Source organism: Alligator sinensis, unplaced genomic scaffold, assembly GCF_000455745.1.
Source record: "Alligator sinensis unplaced genomic scaffold, ASM45574v1 scaffold1264_2, whole genome shotgun sequence".
Classification (NCBI taxonomy): domain Eukaryota; kingdom Metazoa; phylum Chordata; order Crocodylia; family Alligatoridae; genus Alligator; species Alligator sinensis.
The window spans coordinates 251,288-275,229 of NW_005843119.1; the positions used below are offsets into that span (position 1 = coordinate 251,288).

At 46.5% G+C, this 23,942-nt stretch overlaps 1 protein-coding gene and 1 pseudogene across 1 annotated transcript; both read right to left on the bottom strand.

Annotated features, from left to right (window-relative positions):
- Window positions 1-2,156: 2,156 nt before the first annotated feature.
- On the bottom strand, window positions 2,157-3,170 carry LOC112548345 (olfactory receptor 11A1-like). Its single transcript, XM_025193879.1, has one exon. The coding sequence runs from the start codon at window positions 3,168-3,170 to the stop codon at window positions 2,157-2,159; it is 1,014 nt and encodes a 337-aa protein (XP_025049664.1).
- Window positions 3,171-5,168: 1,998 nt separating this feature from the next.
- On the bottom strand, window positions 5,169-20,298 carry LOC112548346 (annotated as a pseudogene).
- Between the last annotated feature and the right edge of the window lie 3,644 nt (window positions 20,299-23,942).

The following is a 23,942-nucleotide window of genomic DNA, read 5'->3' on the forward strand; positions in this document are numbered from 1 at the left end:
GGGGTCGGACTTGATGAACTAATGAGGTCCCTTCCGACCCTAACATCTATGAATCTATGAATCTATGAATTAACACACACAAGTGATATGAGTTTTGCTTTCAGAAATTTGAGGTACACTTTCACAGAAACCCCTGCACCTAACTCCTTGAAACTTGGCAGGCTTCATGCCCTCAGAAAGGGCTACCATCCTTGCTGTTTTCATCCAAATCTTCAAAACAGTGACAAAGTTATAGGCCTTTTAGTGATTCCACATTATAATCTATGGCTGAATCACCGGATCAGCGCTGAATCTTCTAATCCAATTTGGCGGAATCGAATCGGGACAGTGACTCGAATTGCCAAATCACATCACTGTCCCTCTGAATTGGCCAAATCCAAATCAAATACTTGCCACTTTGCACAGGCCTAATATTCAGCTCATGGCCTGCTAATAAGAACAATATGCTGGGAAATGGAATGATAGAATTGTAGAAAAATAGGGCTGGAAGGGACCTTCAGGGGGTTATCCACTCCAAGGTCTTCTCCAAGCAGAGTCACCCTAACTAAACCACTTAGGAACAGAGTTTGTCTAACCTGTGCTTAAATTTTCTGAAGAACCCTAACACACAACTTCTAGACCTAATGCCCCAAAGATTAAAAATACCCCTTAACTTGCCTCAGGTAAAGCAAGGGGATGAGGGCATGGCCACTGTCCTGATAGTGAAAGGAAAAAGTTGGTTAAGAGTACACTTGAGAGCTAAAGGAAGAGGACCACATCTACCCTGCTACAGAGGAAGGCATGTAGATTTGTGCCCTGCTGGAAGAGATGCATCTATAACGTGTATCTCCAGTTCTGTGGGGAAGGACGTGAACGTCTAGTTTTTTGTTGGAAAAAGTTGGTGGATCCTCTTCCATTTTTCTATGGGCAGTTATGGGCAAACTCAGTCAACCTGCCACAGTTGAAAATAGAACCTTAAAACTGGGTTAAAGCAAAAAAAGTCTTAGTGGCACTTTGGTCACACAGTGAAGGAGAGTTCTCTATTAATTTTTCCAATGACATGCTCATTTGTATTCTGCATCATCTATATAATGATAGCACAGAGCAGCTAGGACCCCTCATGAGTCATCTCTTCTCCCAAGAAAAATGTTTTAGCCTTCCTGTTTCTGCTCATGTTGAAGCTGTTTTCTCACTCTGATCATCTTTTCTGCTCTCCTCTGTGTTCCTAGTTCTACCCTGTGCTTCTTGAGCTGAGATGACCAGAACTGCACACAGCCCCCCAGATGTGGCTGTATTCTGGATCCATGTACTGGCACAGTGATGTTTTCTGTTTTGTTTTACACTCAGCGTTGTGAATCCTCATAAGACTGGGGCATGTAAGTCCGTGAGACGGAGTAGGGGTTTTAAGCCCCACCTTCTGCCAGGCTCAGCAGACTGGCCATTGTGGGCACAACTTTGAAGCACCAAACTCTCCCTGTGCACTGTATGGGGAGACCAAGTTCCTTAATCAGGCCTATGGATTCCCCAAGGCAGCAGGTAATGTAAAGGACAGGCCCTGCAGCATTTCCCTTAGACCGAAATGCTTAGAGAGAAATTTTTAATAGGGAAGATTCTGGGTAGTTATTTTTACTCTTATAATTTTTGTCAAAACATGGCACGTATCACCATAAAGTGACAAAAATTTGGAGCACTATGTTTTGACACTTCCTATTTCTTAGAAAAATGAGAAACAGTACTGCAAAGTGGACCCCTCCCTGTGGAATTCTTCAATCTACATTTTACAAAGAAAGTAGTCCCATGAGAGTGTGTTCACTCAGCTTCACTAGGGAGCAAGGCATAATGTGAAGGGAGGGAGGGAATAAAACTGGAATAGGCACTGCAAACCTGGGTTCTGGTTCTACTGGTGTTGAACCATCTATTGTCTTGTACAAGTAAATGCTAAGATCTTTGGGGAACAGGTGACTGTTTCTCATTACATATACTTGGTGGTTAGTATATAGGGGCCCCCAGCCCATTTGGAACGGATAGGCACTGATAGTCATCATTGCATTAAGTTTTACCTTAGTCTTCCTAAGCCTTGTAATTAATGGAAAGGAGAGCCAGGAACTGTCCTAAATGACCAAAGAAGCGACCTTTTTATTGTCTTCATAAGTGAATCTTAAATTGATCGGTCTTTCTCAGCATGAATATCTCTTAAATAAAACTGCAGCATCCTGAGTCCTTCTGAAAGCCCCCCAATGACTAAAAGCCCTGCCCAGGGCCTCCTTCACCTCCCTGTTTCTCAGGCTGTAGATGAGGGGGTTGATCATTGGGGTGAGGACAGTGTAGAAGACAGAGAGAACTTTGTTCAGGACTCTCCAAGTATCCACTGCTGGGGTGAGATACACAGCAATTATGGTCCCAAAGAAGACAGTTACCACAATGAGGTGGGAGGAGCAGGTGGAAAATGCCTTTTGTCTCCCAGTGGTAGATGGGATTCTCAGGATGGCGGCAATGATACAAGCATAGGATGCTACAGTCAGTAAAAATGGTGGCAATGATCCTAAAGAAGAAAAGGCAAAAATTGCTAGTCGGACCATGTGGGTGTCTGTACAGGAGAGTTGTAGCAGGGGTGTCAGATCACAGAAGAAATGGTCAACTTCATTGGGGCCACAGAAAGTCAGCGTTGACATTAAGCTTGCTATAATGCTGAGAACCAGGAAGCTGGTTATCCAAGAACTTGAAGCTAACCTAGCACAGATCCTGGGGTTCATTGCAGCTGCATAATGCAGGGGGTCACATATTGCTAAGTACCGGTCATAGGACATGACTGACAAGAGGGCACACTCAGTACAGGCAAGGTAACCAAAGGTATAAAACTGAAGGAAGCAGCCAAAGAAAGAAATGGTTTTGTTATTCAGGAGACCTGAAAGCATTTTGGGCAGGATGGTGGAGCTGTAGCAGGTCTCCAGGCAGGACAAGTTCCCGAGGAAGAAGTACATAGGGGTGTGCAGGTGGTGATCAGCCACAACCAGCATGATGATGAGGAGGTTCCCGGCCATGGTCACAATGTAGATCAGGAGAAACAGCAGGAAGAGTGGAATGTTCTCTTTCGGTAAATTGAGCGGAACGTGCAGTTCTGGTAGATTCCCAAATCCAAGGAGGATGAATTCTGTGACGACAGTTTGGTTTCCGCTTTTGGTGTTTGCCATGTGGTGGACCTACAAGAAATTATCACCAAATAAATATTGAGAAGGGGCTGTTATTGCTGCCTCTGCGCTTGCCAGCATTCAGCTGCAGTATCACTGAATCTCTACAGCAGATGAGGAGATTAAACTTCCCTTATTTTCATTTTTTTAGCGTTCAAAATTTCATGTGAAATGAAAAGTATCTTAAAATATGTTTCTGTGATGTCCTAAAGATTTGTTTCCCTATAATTTAAATGGTGTCTTTTTGCATTGTTATACCATATAAATAGTCAATATAATGCATTGTGGAAACAATATATAGACTATCTCATTAATATATTGTAAAAGTCCAAATGAAATGAACTACAACAACATTATCAAAGCCAAATGTTTCCACATGATTGAGAGGTTTAACCACCACCAAATTAAAAAAATATTCTAAATTTTCCACATTAAAAAACCCCAGACAAATAGACATGGACTTGTGAAAAGCTTTGATTTCCATATACATCAATCCCCGACAGAGGACTGCCTTCCTTTGTAGCAAGGTATTCTTACGATCAGCTGAACATACCTTAGATACTACTGCTCTGTTGCAGTGTCAGGGTGGGTGCAGTTCCCTCCCCTCCTCTGCTTTTGTCACACATTACAGGGTGTTCTTGGTATTTTGGATGTTTTACTTGGCAGCTGCACGTAAATATTTTGGGGACTCCTTGAATCTGCTGGATTCTGCCTTGATTATGCAGTAGCCCCTTCCTGTTCTGTGCTTTATATCTCCTCACCCCCTGCAAAACAGTCTCACCAGTTCTCTTAAACAACGAGGCTGAGATTTTCTAATGGAGCCCTGATTAAATTGGAAGTACTCTCACTGGAGTCAACAGGTCCAAAGTACCTCTGACTTAGCTCTATAAAAATCACTTTTTGGTACTTCAGAGTTAAGGAGGCTGATTCCTCTCTGCATCTCTTGCATGGGAACCTGAGAGGAAAACTCCACCGGAATCAATGGAGTTACATGGGGTTCAAACCAGTGCACGTAGCTGCAGAACAAGATTGGAGAGAAGTGCGTTGTTGCTAAGGATTCAAAGACCTGATGAGTTCAGCTCATAAACCTGTGAACTAAACACTGCTTCTTCTATATCCTTTGAAACTGTTTTGACAAGCACTTCAGTTACCTACATCTCAGCACCCAGGGAGTTCCAGAATGACTTCCTGTTTTAGTATTGACAATTTGTTCCTGAGTTTTGCCAGTTAAAGCAGAACCCAAGAGAAACTGGGGGAACTGAATAGCTTGTAGAGCTGTGACATTTAGAGTCGAACATGATATCAAGATGAAGCTATTCCAGTAAATATTTGCAAAGGTACCTATTTTAATTCTTTTGAAGGTACGCAATATTTGAAAACAACGGGTCAGGCTAAGAAGGACCCTCTTTTGCAGAGGATACAGCTCCACTGAGTGATAGCTAGTCATTCTGGAAATGTACTCTATCAAGATGATAACTCATTAAATTTTAAACATTTTGACAATTTGGGTAATTTTTAGAAAATGTTTTTTAGAAGAGATCATAAGGTTACCTTGTTTGATTAACTCTGCTGCTAAGTGTTTTACTCTGGGTCTTGCTAGTTTTGGCAGATGCTTGACTAAGACATTCAAAAGCAAGAGAGAAAAGAAATCTTTCATATATTTCTGAATGTTAAAGAGCTCAGTAAACTAAGTTGCTTGAAAGAAAATAGCCTAGATTTCCTGTTTTGGGGAAAATACCTTTTTTTAAAACTCAACAACAATTTCCAATTTTGTGCTCTGTTTTGTCCTCTCTCTCCTCCTTTCTCAAATTCTGTCAACCCTTCCTGCTGGGGCAAAATATTACAGGGGGAAAGAAAACCCTCAAAATGTAGATAAAAATAGCTGCCAAAATGTTGACTCAAATATTGCTCTTCTGATATTTGCTAAATGAAAATAGAAATGTTTTTGTATTTCCATTAATTAATTTATTTCTTTAGGCAGCTGTTATAGGAACATAGCAATTACCAGTACTCAGTCTAGGAAGGAAGAGAGAGAGAGAGAGAGTCTTATTTGTATTCTGAACAGAGTTTTAGAAGACCTCCTTTCCCTTAATTAAATATATCCTGGTAAAAAGCAGTGGAAATAGACAAGGGGAAAAGAAGAGAACGATCCTGCCTTGACACAGGAAGGTACAAGAAAACAATATCCTGGGGTGTGTTTATGTAGACCACCTACACCAAGAAAATTAGCCGGAATGGAAATGTTGGTTTTACCTTGAGCTTCACTGTGCCATTCCCTGGAAACTGTGTATCTGCTCTCAGGCTTCCTGTGAACAAGGCACCGGGGGCTGGGTTTGCAGGGTGTCCAACAGCCTTTGCTTTGCTTGTGCTGGTCTTTAAATAAAAGACCAAGGGAACTGTGTAATGTGTGTCATGCAAACTTTGGAAACACGGTGCTTAATTGGAATCCAAGTTCTACTCTCTAGGGAAAGCCACCTATTGAGGGAATCCCTCATTTCACATGAGATATGGGCTGCAGGCACTGAAAAGTTTCAGGGTTTCAGTTCAACTCTACAGTTGATCACCCAGTGCTCCAAATTAATGGGTACTATAAAGAAAAGTGAGGCCGCAGGGCTGGAAGGGACCCCCTTGACCATTGACACTAGGTTCCTGATCCTGCAGGGAGGTGCCTCATATAAACCTGTTTAGAGCTGGGGGAGTTTATATTGGTGGCCCATTTCTTCACAGATAAATGTGGTTTCTGTTGTCATGAAAGTTTTCACAGGCTTTGGTCAAGTTACCTGATTATTGGAGCCTGAGGGAAGGTAATAAATCCAGGGCTAGATCAATGGTGCTGAAGCCAGGGGTGGGGTCACCCTTTGATCCAAGAAGCCAGAGACTAGAGCAGTCACCCAGGAAGGAGGTGGGAAATCACTGAATTATAGAAAATTAGGGTTGGAAGGCACCTGAGGTCATCTACTCCAGCCTCCTGCTCAAAGCAGGACCAGCCCCAACTAGATAATCCCAGGCAAAGCTCTGTCTAGCCTGATCTTAAACACCTCCAAGGATGGAGATTCCACCACCTCTCTGGGTAACCTGTTCCAGTGCTTTACTACACTCCTAGTGAGAAAATTCTTCCTTGTATCTACCCTAAACTTCCCTTTGCTGCAACTTGAAACTGTTGCTCCTTGTTGCCTTCTGCTGTATTCGCTCCAATTCCTCCACATCCTTTCTGTAGTTGGGGGCCCAAAAGTGGACACAGTACTCCAGATGTGGCCTCGCCAGTGCTAAGTAGAGGGGAATAATCACTTCCCTTGACCTGCTGGCAACACTCCTATTAATACAGCTCAGTATGCTGTTAGGTGTCTTGGCAACAAGAGCACACTGTTGGATCATATTCAGCTGATTGTCCACTGTAACCCCCAGGTCCTTTTCTGCAAAGCTGCTGTCCAGCCAGTCACCCCGCAACATGTACCAGTACATGGGTTGCTCTGTCCTAAGTGCAGAACTTTGCCTTTGTCCTTGTTAAGCCTCATGAGATTTCTTTTGGCCCAATCCTGCAATTTGTCTACGTCACTCTGAATCTAGCCCTACCCTCCAGCTTATCTACTACCTCCTCCATCTTGGTGTCATCTGCAGACTTGCTGAGGGGGCACTCTATGCCAGGGGTTGTCAATGGGTGGTATGTGTACCCCCGGGGCTACTTGGAAAGGGGCTAAGGGGTATATGTGGGTGGGCAGGGATGGAGTGCCATCACCCACCACTCTGCACCGCCGCCTCCCAGGAGCAGGGCCGGGGGCAGAGGGGGGAAGGGTTAAGGGCAGTGGCTCCCCTCTGTGTGCCACACAGGTGCCGCCTGGCTGGCTGGACACAGGGGGGGTGAAGCATGCACATGGCTGCTGCCACTGCCTTACACCACCCCTCGCCGCTGCATGCAAGCCCACCTCTTCCCCCGCTCTGCCAGAAGTGTATCCAGAAGTGATACACTCCTTAAAACAGGTTGAAAACCCCTGCTCTGTGCCATCTTCCAGGTGGTTGATGAAGACTTTGAACAAAAATGGACCCAGGACCGACCCCTGGGGCACTGCACTTGAAACCAGCTGCCAACTAGACATCGAGCTATTAATTACTACCCTCTGAGCCTGATGCTCCAGCCAGTTTTCTATCCACCTTACAGTCCATTCATCCAGCTCACACTTCCTTAGCTTGCCTGTGAGAATGCTGTGGGAAACTGTATCAAAAGCCTTGCGAAAGTCAAGGTACACCACATCCACTGGTCTCCCTGTACTCACAGAGCCAGTCTCCTCATCATAGAAGGCAATCAGGTTGGCTAGACATGACCTGACCTTAGTGAATCCATGCTGACTGTTCCTAATCACCTTCTTCTCCAAGTGCTTAGAAATGGATTCCTTGAGGATCTGCTTCATGATTTTTCTTGGGACTGAGGTGAAGCTGACTGGTCTGTAGTTCCCTGGATCCTGCTTTTCCCCTTCCTTAAATATGGGCACCATGTTTGCTAGGGCTGTGATTGCTAGGGCTGTGAAAAGCTTCTGTCCCTGATTTGATACGGCCGAGATACGGCCTGATTCAGTGGCTGAATTTCCAAATCTGTATCAAATCAGGAGACCCTTAAATCTCTCTGAATCAAATTGGAACCCTGCAAATTGATTCAGTAGATTCAGAAAGATTAAACGATTCGGACATAGACACAGCTTTAAATGCTTTTTCTACATACCTCAAGGTACTTGGTGGCTTGTGAATGCTGTAATGGTGGGGAGGATGGAGTATCCTATAGGAGCTCAGGGCACTCAGTGTGCTTGGCAGCAGACTCGGATGTGGACCAGAAGCACTTCCAGTCTACTTTGGGGTCTGCCAGGGAGCGCTCCGAGGGCCCTCCCTGCACCTCCGGCTCGGCTACTGGTGCCTCCTGGGTCTGGGGGGCACCTGGAGTTCCCCTGTGGCTGATCGCTCAGCCAGGAGGGTGTGTGTGGGGGGGCCCCCCGCGCACTCCCTGGCAGACCCGGAAGTGGACCAGAAGTACTTTTGGTCCACTTCTGGGTTCATTGCCAAGCACACAGGGAGTCTCCCCGCGCTCCTGTGGGACGCTCCATTCACCCCAGTGTAACATAATCCCCCAGTTTCTTTTTTTCTTTCTTTCTTTCTTTCTCTTTTATATATATAGTTATGCATTCCCTCCCCTCCCCCAACTATTTCTGACTTTTCCTCTCCCTCTTTATTCCCTATAGACAATTATAAGTAAGCTAAGATATAGGATAAGCTTTAACATTTTATTTTGGGTAGTAAGTTTTATTTTTCTCTCCCCTCTTTGCAAATAAGTTCCCTGATATTTTGATATTGATACCCACTGTTTTATAAGTGATAATTATTATTTTTGTACTGTTTTTATATTGTGTGATTGCTGTTTTAAGCCTATATATGTAAGTTAGCATAAGTCATGTCAAGCCTCCATCTTGTGTCCTCTGCCCAGGCATCCCTTGTGTTGTAACTGTGACTCATGTACCCCTTGCATGTAAATTGCTTCCCAGATGAATGGGAGTGATTGGGAATGATTGGAATACAATGGTAGCAGGCCTCTACTGAATGGCCTGTAATGACTGGGCCATTGTGGCAAAAATGTCTAATCTCACTACACAAAAGGCTTCACAGCTGAGAACTGCAAATTGTTTCTTTTTCTCTTCTTTCTTCCTGCACTAGATAATCAGTAGCATAATAAAGAACAGTCCGAACAATGCTCGATTCACGATAAGGCTGATTCCTGTGGAAACAGATTAGTTACTGCCTGCTTTGCACATAAACTTTGCAGAAAACTGTAGCAAATCACAGATTGCCACAATGGAATCTTGTTCATGAGAGGTATAAAACTGTAACTTTGGGCGTGGCTGGGGTTCGACTCTGATTTGAGCATTGAACTCCCTTGTCGACCTGTTTGCAAACAATAAACTTGAGTTGGACCCGGCCTGAGTGTGTATGACTCTCTCCTTGAGGTATATTGGAAAAGCCTCCAGGGGCACGAAACTAGCCATTTGTGCAACACCATCACCTCGCATTGATACACCCAGGAACCACGGACTTCACCCAGGAACAGAGACAAGAACCCAGCATTTGAAGACAAAAGACCCTGCAGAACCAGAAACTCTACCATTGTACCCCACCATTACAGACACCCAAAACTGCACATCCCTGCCTGAAGCACACATGCTCAGTACACCAGGGGCTAACCCTTGCCTGGGCATGCCTCCTATCACTAGGGTCACACAAGGTCTGCCCCTATAAAAAGGGGCAGTGAAGACAGACCCAGTGGGAACGCCGTTTCTATCTGAACCAGGCCGGCTCCATGTCATGCTGCCTATCCACCCCAGAGGCCCTGCCGGCGACCCCCTCTGGACAACACCAAGCTGAAGGAGACCCTGACTGGCCATCGAGGACCAACTTTCAGCCTGGGATAGGTAGATATCACCTGCACATTTCCTCCTCCGATTTGGACTCTCTCTCTCTCCTCCTGGACTTCAGCCCCTGCTCCAAGCCTCTTTAACCCCTGTTGCCATTGTGTGTGTGTGTGTGTGTGTGTGTGCGTGCGCGCGTGTGTGTGTGCGTGTGTGCGCGCGTGTGTGCGCAAAGGAACCAATAAGAAATTGTGTCACCATCTCCCCTGTTCAATAAAACCACTGTCATTTGTAACCCCGAGTTGGGTTGTATGTTACTGAGCCCTTGTCCCTTCCCCATCTTAAATTCCGGTCTCTGTCTCTCAGCTTCCCTCCCACTCCTTTTCCTGCCACCTCTCAGCTCCTCTCTGTCCCTTCTCTGTTCCCCTGCTGCAGCCTCTTGACCCTGTTGCTTTCTGCTATCTCTCAGCCCCATTTCTGTCATCCATTGCCTTCTTCCCACGTCTTTCTGCAGCCCTTCCCACCATTTCTTCCGCTTCTAGCCTCCTGGTCCCATTTCTGCTGTCCACTGCCTCCTTCCTGTGTCTTTCTGCAGGTCTTCCTGCCACTTCTAGCCTCTCAGCCCCACTCATTTCTGCCTCCTGCTGTCTCTCTCCATCTCTCTTTCTCTCTACCTTCTGTTCCCAACCTTTCCTGCCCCTTCCCCCTTTCCTCTGTGTTCTCCAGCTTTCCCCCACACCCTCTCTAGCCACCCCTTCTCCCCCACAGTCCTCTGGCTTGCCACCAACTTCCCCACAGGTTTCCTGGCAGCTGGAGCCCTTCCCCAGCTCCTGGCACCGGCAGCCCCTCCCCTGGTTCCCAGAGCCAGCCCCCAGTTTCCTCTGCACCCTCTCTAGCTCCTCACCACACTCTGTCCCAGTTTCCCTCTTCCCGCTTACCTTTTGGCTCCCCTGTAGCTCCAGTTTCGGTCCCAGCCTCTGTGCTGGCTTCTCTCTGGCATCACTCCCCTGTTCTGCAGGCTTTGGGCATTGCCCTTTAATTAATTAAGGTCAATTAACCTAAAGTAACCCCCAAGCCTCAGTTCTTCAGCCCAGCTCTCTCTAGTCTACCAGGTCTAATCCCTGTCCCGGTAACTTTCACTCCCTACACTTTCACTTTCTTACCTTAAGTTTTCCCCAGGTATCCCAAGTACACCAAGCACATACATACATATACATCACAACACCCAAGTTAGGAACTCACCTGTGTATACAAATTATTGATCTGTGTATGTCTATTGGGTGTGCTGGTATTGATAATTGATTCTGGTCTAATTTCTTTTGGTCTGTATAGTGTGTGTAGGTGCTTGAATTGGTGATAGGCATGCATTTGCCTAGGTTGGTAATTTTGGATGTGTATGTGTTTGGATTGGTAGTGTGCGTGTGCACACCTGGTGGGGGTGCATGCACCTAGAGTGTGTATATACACCTAGTATGTGTGTGTATGCACCTAATTGATTTTTGAGTGTGTGCATGTGCAATTGTACACCACGCCCTCCTGTCTGACAGGTGCAATATTAAGATCCTGAGGGTTGGCCTGGCCCCACAGAGCAACACCAGCATCACAACATTCACAAGTCACACCTGGTACCTCGAGATATGTAGAAAAAATGTTTAAAGCTGTGTCTATGGTCAAATTGCTGATTCTCCGAATCAGCATCAAATCTTCAGTTTCAGATTTAGCTGTATTGAATCGGGGACAGAGATCTGAATCAACAAATCGAATCACTGTCCCTGACTCAGGTCAAATCTGAATTGAATACAGCTGGTTTTGCACACCCCTAATGCTTGCCCTTTTCCAATCATCCAGGACCTCTCCTGATTGCCATGAGCCCTGCACCCCAGAAATTGAGCTTTTATTTAAGCTTTTACATATGAAAGTGCATTTTTCCCATGGAAGTAAGGCATCAGGGTGAGCTGAGGTTTGGAGTCACAGGATGACATGGGAGCCCTGGCACTAAGTGGCATGTGCAGGAAGGAGTTAGGTACATTGACATATTATACTGTGTGATGGGAGAGCTGGTCAGCTACAGTGACAGGGAGGCAGTTAGTCCAAAAGAGGACCGAGGCACTTGCTGTGGGAAACAAAGATCACTGAGGTGCCTCTGTCCAAAGTTGTCATCCTGGAAATGACTACTCAGATGTCCCCTAATCCCAGAGTTGCTCAGACCCCATCAGTGCCTCAGGTTTGACCTTAAAGCTCCTCAAGTGCCTAAAAGCCTGTTTTGGGACATGTGCTGAAGAGCCTCAGTTTTCACAGCATGGAGCATCTCTGCACCTATCTTATATCTAAGCTGCTCTGAGATCCTTACTTCATTGATGTCACAGGTGGGTAGAGAGGAGGATGGATATTCTTAGCAGAGGTGTGTCCTAGATCCTGCTCTTCTGGGGGAAGCTCTGCCTGCAGCCCTCCCCCAAAAAGGCTTGTTTGGTCTCCTTCATCCAGGACCCCCATCACCCAGGCCTGGCCTGGCTTCTGGAAGAAAAACCTCTGGCTTCAAGATTCTGGCTCATCTTCAAAGGAGGGGTGGTTGGGGGAAGGAGGGGATCAGAGTACCAGTGTCTGAAGCAGCACAGCAGACAGCTCTGCTTCAGTCTTCAGCAGCAGTGGTGGGTGTGGGAGAGGGATGGAGGGAGGTGGAGGAGGGGTGGAAGGGATGTGCCCCATACCTCCTAGGGACCTGTCCCTGTCACCTGTCCCTGAGCTCTTCTGGCCTTCATTTCTCCTCAGATTTGCCTCCCAAGGGATCCTGCCCAACAGTTTGCTGACTGTAACAGCCTGAGGTGGTTCGTGTTCAGGACTGACACTCAGATTAACATCACTGAGTGTTTGGGATCCCATTCTACGGCGCTGAAGAGCTTGTCTGTACCTCAGTGTTGGTATCTTCTGGCATATCTGGCAGGGGGACAGCCAAGCTGTGCCCATTGCTAACCATCCTGATTCTGAGGTTTCCTGCATGTCAGAAGACAGAATCACTATTGTTTGTCTATGTGAGCACCAACTATCCTGCCAGGAATGACACTGAGCAGTTCAGGACATAAGGCTCTTGGCAGGCAGATTAAGGAGCTTGGAGCACAAGTGGTGTTGTCATCAATCCTTCTTGTGGAAGGCAGGGGTGCAGGCGGGGGCCATAGTCTCATGGAAGTAAATGCATGTTGAAGATGGTGGTGCTGATGTGAAGGCTCTGGATTCTTGGACAATGGAAAGATGGGATGCACATGCATATAATTCCCCAAAGAGAAATGAAGGACATGCCCACTTTCATGCCCAGTGATTCTCAACTAGGGCCTTGCAGCATGCTGGGTGCCATAAGGGTGTCATTTAAGGGTGATGCTCAATATTAGCACTGTGAGGTATGCAAACACGTAAACATGATATACAAGAAAAAACAGATTTCATATAGGAATCCATAGTTTCAGAAACTTGCTTACCTGGTGTGGTCTCTCTGGGCTTTGCAAGTGAAAAATTTCTCTATTATCTTTCCATAGTGAAGAAACAAGTGAAATTATTTTTTTAAATGGAGTGCCACTAAATTCAGAAAAGTTACGGAGGGTGCCTTGTGTTTAAAATGGTTAAAAACCCTGCTGAACAATCTAATGGTTAGGGCACTTCCCAAGGAATGGGAGCTCTGCGTTCTCGGCATCTCTCATCCCACAGGAGTGTGAGCCTGCATCTCCTACTCCTCAGTCCAGTTTCTTATCATATTTGTGGGCTAAGAATGTACATGACCAGGGGCACGTGTTATAAATGTCATGGGGAGTAAATTATGAAGAAATAAATTGGCAAGCATCTGGAGGAGAAAAACCTGATTTCATTTAGCCAGTATGACTGGCCAAACCAGGCTTCTCTTTCTTAGACAAAGTATCAAGCAGGGCAGATGAGTGGTATACAGTGGACATAGTGTACTTGGCTTTAGTAAGGCTTTTGATAAGTCCCATGTGACCTTCTCTGAAGCATATTGGAAAAACATGGGTTCCATAAACTTACAATAAGGTGGCTAGATAACTGCATAATAGGCACAAGCCAACATTAGCTTATAATGGGACAGTGCTGGAATGTTAGGAGTATCACCACCGCGAAGTAGGTGTCCCAATGCTAGGTCTATGAATGGTCAAAACTGTGGGATAAAGCACATGCAATTCCTGGCCAGTCCGAGGAATGTCTTCACATAACACTTCATTCTGGTCACTGCGGATTTAACCAGTGCCCTTACTTTGTCAACAAGGGGTTTAATCCTCCCATTCCCCAGGGCTTATCTCATGTATTTAGTCTCAATGCACCCAAGCTGGCAATAAGATGGAACAGGGGTGGGCAAAATACAGCCTGTGGGCCAGATCCATCCCATCAGGCCATTCTATCTGGCCTGCGGGGCCCCTAAAAATTTTAGAAAATTAATACTTATCTGCCCCTGGCTGCCTGTCAAAGATGACAGGAGCCAGGGGTAGTAGGACCACGGGGGAGCCGACAGCAGAACTAAACAACCCTGGCAGCAAGTCCAGCCCTGCCTCACCCCCAGCCCAAACTGGAAGCCTTTGCCTAGCAGGGGCTTCTGGAAGCTTCTGGCCTGGGGCTGTTCCTGCCTCCCTGCCTTTTTGACCTTGGGCTCCATACAGGGTTTCAACTATTCCTTGGCCTCTATGGTCCTGGGCCAATTCCTAGACAGCCTTATCCCACACACCCCAGATTATCATCCTCCCTGTAGAACCCCAGTACTTTATGACAGAACATTTGGGAGTTTCTTGAGTGACATGGATGATGCGCCCATGAACATCAAAAAGCTAGCATGGGACTCCTGTGTGTTCAGGAGCAGACATCGCACCTGGGTGGCCAGCAGCACCCACTTCTTGTTCACTGAAGTTTTGGGCAAGTTTTCTCCTCCCAGCTCTGATGACTCCATCATACAGCTACTCCCATCTTCAATTCCCTCCTACTCATCCCCTTTCACAATTGTTCCCTCATTCACCTTCTTCTCTAATTCCCTCTCCTTATTATTCCTACCTTTTCCCACTCACATATTGCTTGCATCTGGATATATCTGTGCCCACTCCAGATGAACATCTCTGAGGAAAATACATACAAATACGTGTGTGTGTGTGAGTGTGTGTGTATATCCTCACATGAGATGTGCAGCAGTTTGTCACTGCAGTTAAGGAATGGGATTTTCAGGAGGGACCCTCAGGAGCTATAGGATAGAACGAAGATGGACTTTGGCATCTCAGTGTTGAGGACTGCAAAGTCTAGTGTGTAGGTGTCTGGCACTCAAGGTAGAAGCCAGAACCCTGACAGGTGGCAAAGCTACCTGCGCAGATTGTGGAGAATCAGGCACCTCAACATGAATCCCAAACAGCTGGCATACAGAGTGTACAGAGGCCTAGAGCCTGCCACTAGGCAAACCTGAGAAAGGGGGATTTGTCTAAAATGTTCCCCTCTGGATCTTACATACCTGACTTAGGGCTACCAGGAAGGAGCACTCTCTACCTGGGATTGACTCACAGGCCTGAAGGGGGACAGCTAAGGCACAATGCATGCAGGGATTGCTTTTTTCATATAATCATAGCTACGGATGGTTGAAGGAAGTGGAGAGGTTGTTTCTTTAAAGAGGGGGGTGCTGCTTCCCTTTATACAACTGTATATTTATTAGAGCACTCACCCAGGGTATGGGAGATACAGGTTTGAATCCCTTCAAACAGACGAGGGGATTTAGCACCCATATGCCATTGAGCACGCTTGCCTCTACACCCTTAGGCACAGGAGCCGGGTGCTGTACTGTTCCACACTGGCAGGGGACTTGGGCTGCCAGCCACAGTAAGGAGTCAGGCAGCCTGCAGAGCAGCCAGCAGGTGTGGGACAGGGATAAATGGGGATGCAAGTGACCCAGGGGGCCAGCGGGTGAGGCTAGGCCAGGTAGAGGAACTCACCTGATTCAGGAGGCCCCAGGAGGGCTGGGCTTGGAGCAGGTATAAGCCCAGGCCCTGAGAGAAGCCCAGTAGTAAGAACTGGTGCCTGTTGAGAGGAAACTGCCTCACTGGCATGGCTGCAGCTCCTGAAGGTAGTACCTAAAGCAGCCTGGATGTTTGGTAGGAACTAAGGGGCTGCAAGAGGTTCCTAGGGACCCAGGCTGGGGGTCTGGTTGAGCCCAAAGTGGTGGGCTAAGCACAGAAGACATATTGTGAGGCTTGGGGGAACAGAGAGAAGGGCTCAGCATAGAAGACCAATTGTGGGATCCAACTGAAGCCCAGAAACAGGGGGGCTACAGAAGAAGGGGAAGGATACTTGTTATTGTGGGAAGTACCTTGAAGCACCGAACTGTCCCCATGCACTGTATATGGGAATGAAACTACTTATTCAGGCCTATGGATTCCCCAAGGCAGTGGTCAACATCAAGGAGAAACCTTGTAGTATTCCCCCTGGAGGGATATTTTCAATAGAAAAGATTTTGGGCAGTTTTTTTTCTATGTTTTTGTCCAAACATGGCACATTTCAGCACAAAAGGGCATTTGAAGTAAGAATCCTTCTTATAGTTTTATAGTTGGTAGGTCGGAAGGGACCTGAGCAGATCATCAAGTCCGACCCCCTGCCATGGGCGGGAAAGAATGCTGGGGTCAAACAACCCTGGCCAGGTGTCTATCTAGCCTCCTTTCGAAGACTTCCCAGGGTAGGAGCAAGCACCACTTCCCTTGGAAGTTGGTTCCAGATCCTAGCCGCCCTGACTGTGAAGTAGTGCTTCCTGATATCTAGCCTGAATCTACTCTCAGTCAACTTATGGCCGTTATTCCTTGTTACTCCCACTAAGGCTCGGGGGAACAGGGACTTTCCCATTGCCTGCTAGTCCCCCTTGGCCAGTTTATAGATGGCCACCAGATCCCTTCTCAGCCTTCTCTTGTGGAGGCTGAACAGGTTCAGCTCTCATAACCTCTCCTCGTAGGGCCTGCCCTGCTGACCCCTGATCATGCGAGTGGCCCTCCTCTGGACCCTCTCGATGTTGTCCACATCCCTCCTGAAGTGTGGTGCCCAGAACTGGACACAGTACTCCAACTGTGGTCTGACCAGTGTGACATAGAGGGGGAGAATCACCTCCTTGGACCTGCTCATGATGTATCTGGGGATGCATGACAAGGTGTGATTAGCCTTCCTGACTGCATCCCCACGTTGGCGGCCCATGTTCATCTTGGAGTCTATAAAGACTCCAAGATCCTTTTCTGCTTCTGTGCTGATGAGAAGGGAGTTCCCCAGGCTGTAGGTATGCTGCTGGTTCTTTCTCCCTAGGTGCAGTACCCTGCACTTATCAGTATTGAATCCCATCTTATTCTCATCCTCCCACCCCTGTAACCTGTCCAGATCCAATTGCAGCCTATCCCTCCCTTCTAATGTGCCCACTTCTCCCCACTTCTTAGTGTCATCCGCGAATTTGAACAAGGTGCTTTTCACCCCCTCGTCCAAGTCACTGATGAAGATGTTGAACAGTGCAGGCCCGAGGACCGAGCCCTGGGGGACTCCACAGCCCCCATCCCTCCAGGTCGAAATGACCCGTCCACCACCACTCTCTGGGTGTGGCCCTCCAGCCAATTTGTGACCCATCTGACTGTATAGGCAATGCCACAGTTGCCTAGTTTATTAATGAGAATGGGGTGAGAGACAGTGTCGAAGGCCTTCTTGAAGTCCAGAAAGACTAGGTCCACTGTGACACGTGCATCCAAGGATTTTGTAACCTGGTCATAGAAGACCACCAGGTTGGTCTTACAGGATCTGCCCCTAATGAACCCATGTTGATTGTCCCTAAACATAATCTCCTCTGCTGGTCCCTCGCAGATATGCTCCCTGATAATTTTCTTAAAGAGCTTCCCCAGGACCAAGGTAAGAGTAACAGGCCTGTAGTTACCTGGGTCCTCCTTCCTCCCTTTTTTGAAAATGGGGACCACACTGTCCTTTTTCCAGTCCTGTGACACCTGGCCAGGGTACCGTGAGTGCTCATAAAGCTATGCCAGGGGCCCTGCAATGACCCCTGCTAATTCTCTCAGCACCCTGGGGTGGAGATCATCTGGACCTGCTGATTTAAACACATCCAGCCCCACCAGAAGTTCCCTAACTAGGTCCTCCCTGACCCTAGGCCTGGTGGTGCCTCTCCTGAGTCCATCCAAGATCCTGGGGGAGGGGGCGGTACCAGTCCCTGCTCAGAAAAGTGGAGGCAAAGAATTTGTTAAAGAGGTCAGCTTTATCATCTGGTGCAACTACCGGATTGCCAAGCATATCCTGCAGGGGCCCCATGTTAGCCGGTGCCTTCTTTTTACTCCCTATGCATTTAAAAATGGACTTCTTGTTATCCTTGATCCTGGTTGCTAGACCAAGTTCTGTCTCCACCTTAGCCTTCCTAACAGCCCCCGTACAGTCTCGAGCATCAGGGGTAGTCTGCAGGACTCCCATGCCTGCAAAGTCTGTGGGAGTCTTCCCAGTTACTTCATCAGGCTTTGGGCCAGGGATAGTGTTGCAACCAGAGATGTCCCCTCCGTGACCTCAGTGCCTCCCTGACTTGTCTTCTTAGCTCAGTGAAATCTGCCCTCCTGAAGTCCAGGGCTGCTGTCTTACTGCAGGCCTTTGTCACCCTGCATTGGGTGGTGAATTCCAGCAGGCGATGATCGCTATCGCCCAGGTGATCAAGCACCCGCAGTCCCTTCACCAGATCATTGCTTGTGGCCAGGACCAGGTCTAACAAAGCATTTCCCCTGGTGGGGCTGTGCACCTCCTGGGTTAGATGGAGGTCCTGTAACACAGCTAGGAACCTACGTGAGCGGTCAGACCTCGCTGACTGCTCTTCCCAGCAAATGTCCAGATAGTTTAGGTCACCCATGATGACCATGTCCCTTGACCTAACTGCCTCCGCAAGCTGACTTGAGAATCCTGGTCTAGCTCTTCTCCCTGGTTGGGTGGTCTGTAGTAGACCCCCACTGTTAAGTCCCTTTCCCACTGACCCCCTTGTATTCTGACCCAGAGCACTTCAGTCTGCCCGTCCTCTGACCCAGTGCTGCTCATTGAGGATGTGAATTATTCTTTGACATAGAGCACCATACCCCCACCTTTCCTCCCTGTTCTATCCCTCCTGTACAGCCTATAGCCCTTGATGTTCACTGCCCAGTCGTGCGTTGAACCACGTTTCGGTGAGCCTCACTATGTCTGGGTTTGTGTTAGCTAGCAGGAAGGCAATATATTTTTGACACTCTCCATGTTGCTTAGAAAAACATCTGAAAGAATATTGCAAAGTTGACCCTTCTCCATTCAATTCTTTAATCTGCATTTTACAAAGAAAGGCATCCCATGAGGGAACGTTAACTCAGGTCCAGGAGCGAGAAGGGAATAATATGAAGGGAGGGAGGGAAATTTAACTCATAGGGCACTGCATACCTGGGTTCTGGTCCCTTTGATGATACACCACCAATTGTCTTGTCCATGTAGATGCCACAGTCTTCAGAAATGTGTGACCATTTCTCACTATGTGTGCTTAATGTTTAGTGTAGGGGAGATCCGGATCCAAGATGGACCTCATGCGCACTGTTCTAACATAAATATTATTAAATACACAAGCCAGTCGTCATTGCCGTAAGTTTTACCTTTGCCTTTCTGTGCCTTTTAATTAAAAGAAACAAAAGACAGGAACTGTAATGAATGACTAAAGAAACTACCTTTTTATTATCTTCATCAGTGAATCTTAAAATGATCATTCTTTCTCAGCATGAAAGTCTCTGAAACATACCTGCAGCATCCTGAGTTCTTCTGAAAGTTCCCCACCCCCTAAGAGCCCAGCTCAATGCCTTCATTACCTCCTTGTTTCTCAGGCTGTAGATGAGGGGGTTGATCATTGGGGTGAGGATGGTGTAGAAGAGTGAGAGCGCTTTGTTAAGGGCTTTCCAAGTATCCACTGTTGGTGTGAGATACACAGCGATTAGGGTCCCAAAGAAGACTGTTACCACAATGAGGTGGGAGGAGCAGGTGGAAAATGTCTTTTGCCTCCCAGTGGTAGATGGGATTCTCAGGATGGTGGCAATGATACAAGCATATGATACGATAGTCAGTAGAAATGGGGGCAATGTCGCTAAGGAAGTAAAGGCAAAAACTGCCAGTCGGACCAGGTGGGTGTCTGTACAGGACAATTGTAGTAGGGGTGTAAAATCACAGAAGAAATGGTCAACTTCACTGGGGCCACAGAAAGTCAATGTTGACATTAGGCTTACTGTTATGGTGAGAACCAGGAGGCTGGTTATCTAAGAACTTGAAGCTAGTTTAGCACAGATCCTGGGGTTCATTGCATTTGCATAATGCAGGGGGTCACATATTGCTAAGTACCGGTCATAGGACATGACTGACAAGAGGATGCACTCAGTACAGAGTAGGCCCCCAAAGGTGTAAAACTGAACGAAGCAGCCAAGAAAAGAAATGGTTTTGTTATTTGTAAGGAGACCTGAAAGCATCCTGGGAACTACAGAGGAGCTGTAGCAGGTCTCCAGGCAGGACAAGTTCCCCAGGAAGAAGTACATAGGGGTGTGCAGGTGGTGATCAGCCACAACCAGCACGAAGATGAGGAGGTTCCCGGCCATGGTCACAATGTAGATCAGGAGAAACAGCAGGAAGAGTGGAACGTGCAGTAATGGCAGATTCCCAAATCCAAGGAGGATGAATTCTGTGACGACGGTTTGATTTCCCCTTTCGGTGTTTGCCATGTGGTGAACCTAAAAGAAGTTATCACAGCACAAATATTGAGAAAGGAGCGTGGGGGTGGTATTCATGCCTTTGCACTATGCCAGCATTCAGCTGCAGTATCACTGAATCTCTACAGCATGTGAGGACTCTAAACTTCCTATATTTTCAGTTTTTACACCTTCATTAGAATAAAAAGTCAATTTTTCAAATTTCACGTGAAATGACAGATTTTTGAAATGTATTTCTGTGCTGTCCTAAAGAGTTGGTTTCCATGAAGTCATTTAAATTGTGGACTTTTTATTCCTATGTCATAGGAATAGTAAATATAATGTATTGTCAAAACAATATATAGAGAATCCCATTAATATATTGTAGAAGTCCAAATGAAAAGAATCAATAACATTACCAAAGCAAAAATTTCCAAAGTATTGAGAGCCCTCAATTCAAGAAATGTTTTAAATTTTCTTCATTAAAAAAAACCAAAATAGATACAGCTTCATGAAATGGTTTGATTTCCATAAAACATCATCATTGATGGAAAACTTTCTTTGCAGCACGAGGAATGGTCTTTTCCTTAGGATCTGTTGAGCCGACATTAGATACTACTTCTCTGTTGCAGTGTCAGGACATTGGCAGTGCCCCCCCCACCCTCTGCTTTTGCCTCTGGCATGTTACAGGCTGTAATTGGTATTTTACTTGGTAGCTGTATGTGAAGTTCTGGGTGGACTCCTTGAATTTGCAGGATTCTGCCTCGATTGTCCAGGAGTCCCTTCCTGTCCTGTGCTTTACATCCCCATGACCCCCACAAGGCTATCTGACCAGTTCTCTTAAGCAGTGGTTTTGGTGGTTGCTAATGGAGCCCTGTCTAGATCGGGTATACTGTAACTGGAGTCAATAGGTCCAAAGCATCTCTCACTTAGCTTTATAAAAGTCATTATTTGCTACTTTACAGTTAAGGAGGCTGATTCTTCTCTGGATCACTTGGGTGGGAGCCAGGAAGCAAGACTCCACTGCAATTAATGGAGTTACACTGGGTTGAAACCAGTGCACGTAGCAGCACAACAAGGACTGGAGAGAAGTGTGTTGTTGCTATGGATTCATGGACCTGATGAATTCAGTTCATAACCTGTGAACAAACACTGGTTCTTCTAGCTATATTCTTTGAAACTGTTTTGACAAGCAGTTTATTTACCTATGTCTCAGTGCCCAGATAGTTTCAGAACTACTTCCTTTTTATTACTGAGGTTTTCAGTTGTTTCTGAGCTTTGCCAGTTACAGTTGAACCCAACAGAAACTGATAGGTTTCAATAGATTGTAAAGCTGAGACATTTGGAGTTGAGCATTATAACAAAACCAAGTTATCCGAGGGAGTATTTGCAAAGGTACATATTGCAAGTCTTTGAAGGTAAATAATGTTTGAAAACAACGGGTCAGGCTAAGAAGGATTCTCTCTTGCAGAGGATGCAGCTCCACTGAGTGGTAGCTAGTCATTCTGGAAATTAGACTGTGAAGCTGATAACCCTTTAAATTTTAAACATTTGGATAATTTGGGGGTATTCTGTTTTCAGAAGGGACCATAAGATTACCTTGTCTGACTAACTCTGCTGCTAAGTGTTTTACTCTGGGTTTTTCTAGTTTGGGCAGATGTTCAAAGGAACATATAATGTAATCATTCATATTTCTTAATGTTAAAGAGCTTGGCAAACTGAACTTCTTGAAAAAATAACCTAGTTTTCATATTTTTTGGAAAATTTCTGTTTTTACAACTAATCAATAAATTCCATGGTTGAGTCCTGTTTTGTCCTCCCTCTCCTCCTTTCTCAGATTTTGTCAAGCCTTTTTGCAATGGCAAAATGTGAAAGGGGAGGAAGAAAACCCTCAAAAAGTAGGTAAAAATGGCTGCCAAAATGTTGAATAAAAATTGCTCCTGATATTTGCTAAATGAAAATATAAATGTTTTTGTTTTTCCATTATTTTTTTTACGCAGCTATTAGAGGAACATAGCAATTAGCAGACTAATTTAAAACAGTTTGAGAGGCAGAGATAGAGAGGCCCCCCTTTTTTTTTAGAAGACCACCTTTCCCCTAATTCAGTGTATCCAGGGCAACAGCAGTGAACATAGCCATTAAAAAAAAATCCTCCATTGAGACAGGAAGGTATAAGAAAACAATATCCAGGACTTTGTTAACATAGATCTCCTACACTATGAAAAATTACCTGAAATGGAAATGTTGGTTTTACCTTGAACTTCACTGTGTCATTCCCTGAAAACTGATTCTGTATCTGCTCTCAGGCTTCCTGTGAACAAGGCACCAGGGGCTCAGTTGGCAGGGTGTCCAACAGCCTTTGCTTTGCTGCTGCTGGTCTTTAAATGAAAGACCAGGGGATTTGTGTAATGTTTGTCATGCAAACTTTGTAAACACTGTGCTTAATTGGAAAGTTTCAGCTCTTCAGTTCAGCTCTACAGTTGATGGAGCAATGCTACAAATGAGTCGGTAGGACAAACAAGTGTGAGGACGCAGGGCTGGATGGGACCCCTTTGGCCACAGATTCCAGGCTCCTGATCTTGCAGGCAGATGCCTTATAAAAGCTTGTTTGGAGCTGGGGGTGTTTAAATTGGTGGCCCATTTCTTCAAAGATCAATGTGGCTCCAGTTGTCATGAAAGTTTTCACAGGCTTTGGTCAAGTTACCTGAACATTTGAGGCTGAGGGCAAGTAGTAAATATAGGCAGATTAATGATGCTGAGGCTAGAGGTGGGGTCACCCTTTGATTCAAGATCCCAGGGACTAGAGCAGTTGCCCAGGAACGAGGTGGGAACTCAGGATTAGCTTGTTCCTCTGCAAGGATTTGCAGCATCCCAGGCCCATGCCTGCACATATGCCAGCTGCTATGGGATAGTCTGGGATGGAGGTGCTCAACCTCCACTGTTGGTGCTGCGGCTTTTGGCATCCGTAATTAAATAGGAAGCAGAGCAGGGACTGGAATGTATTCCACAGGAAGGCCAAGACAGTCCGGGGTGTGTGGGATAATGATGTCCAGGAATTGGCCCAGGACCATACAGGCCAAGGAATAGTTGACCCTCTGGAAGGAGCCCAAGGTCAGAAAGGCAAGAGCAGTGCTGATCTTGGGGATACTGACAGGGAAAAAATGGTGGGGTAAGATGTACCCAGGCTGCCTCACAGAAGGTCACAGAGGTGCTGGCCGGTGTCTACTGGGATCTGGTACCACTGTATAAAGACCTGCTCATTCAGGCCCACGTACACATGGGCTGGGGGCTGCTGTCGGGGCCCGGCTTGGGCTAGAATCTGCCTGAACAATGGGGAGTTGCCAGGTTACCAATGGCCAACACCGCAGCATGCAGAATATGTCCATGCCTACACTCTGACTACTCTTGTGGCCCCATCTAGCTCTCTGGTTGGAGTCCCACCCTGCTTCTCAGTCTGGTGCCCTACCATACTTAGCTGCCTTGTGCGTTCCTTGCTGTTTTCCATCTTCTTTCCAGGCTGGGTGCCTTGGGACTAAATACCTGAGATAAACCCTGGGGAATGGGAGGATTAGACCCCTAGTCAACAAGATAAAGGCACTGTTTGAAACCACAGTGTCCTGACTGAAGTGTTATGTGAAGTCATTCTTAGGACTGGCCAGGAATTGCACACGCTTTAT

Excerpts from the sequence above, each read along its gene's own strand:
- LOC112548345 (XM_025193879.1), bottom strand. The coding sequence starts at position 3,170 with ATGGCAAACACCAAAAGCGGAAACCAAACTGTCGTCACAGAATTCATC.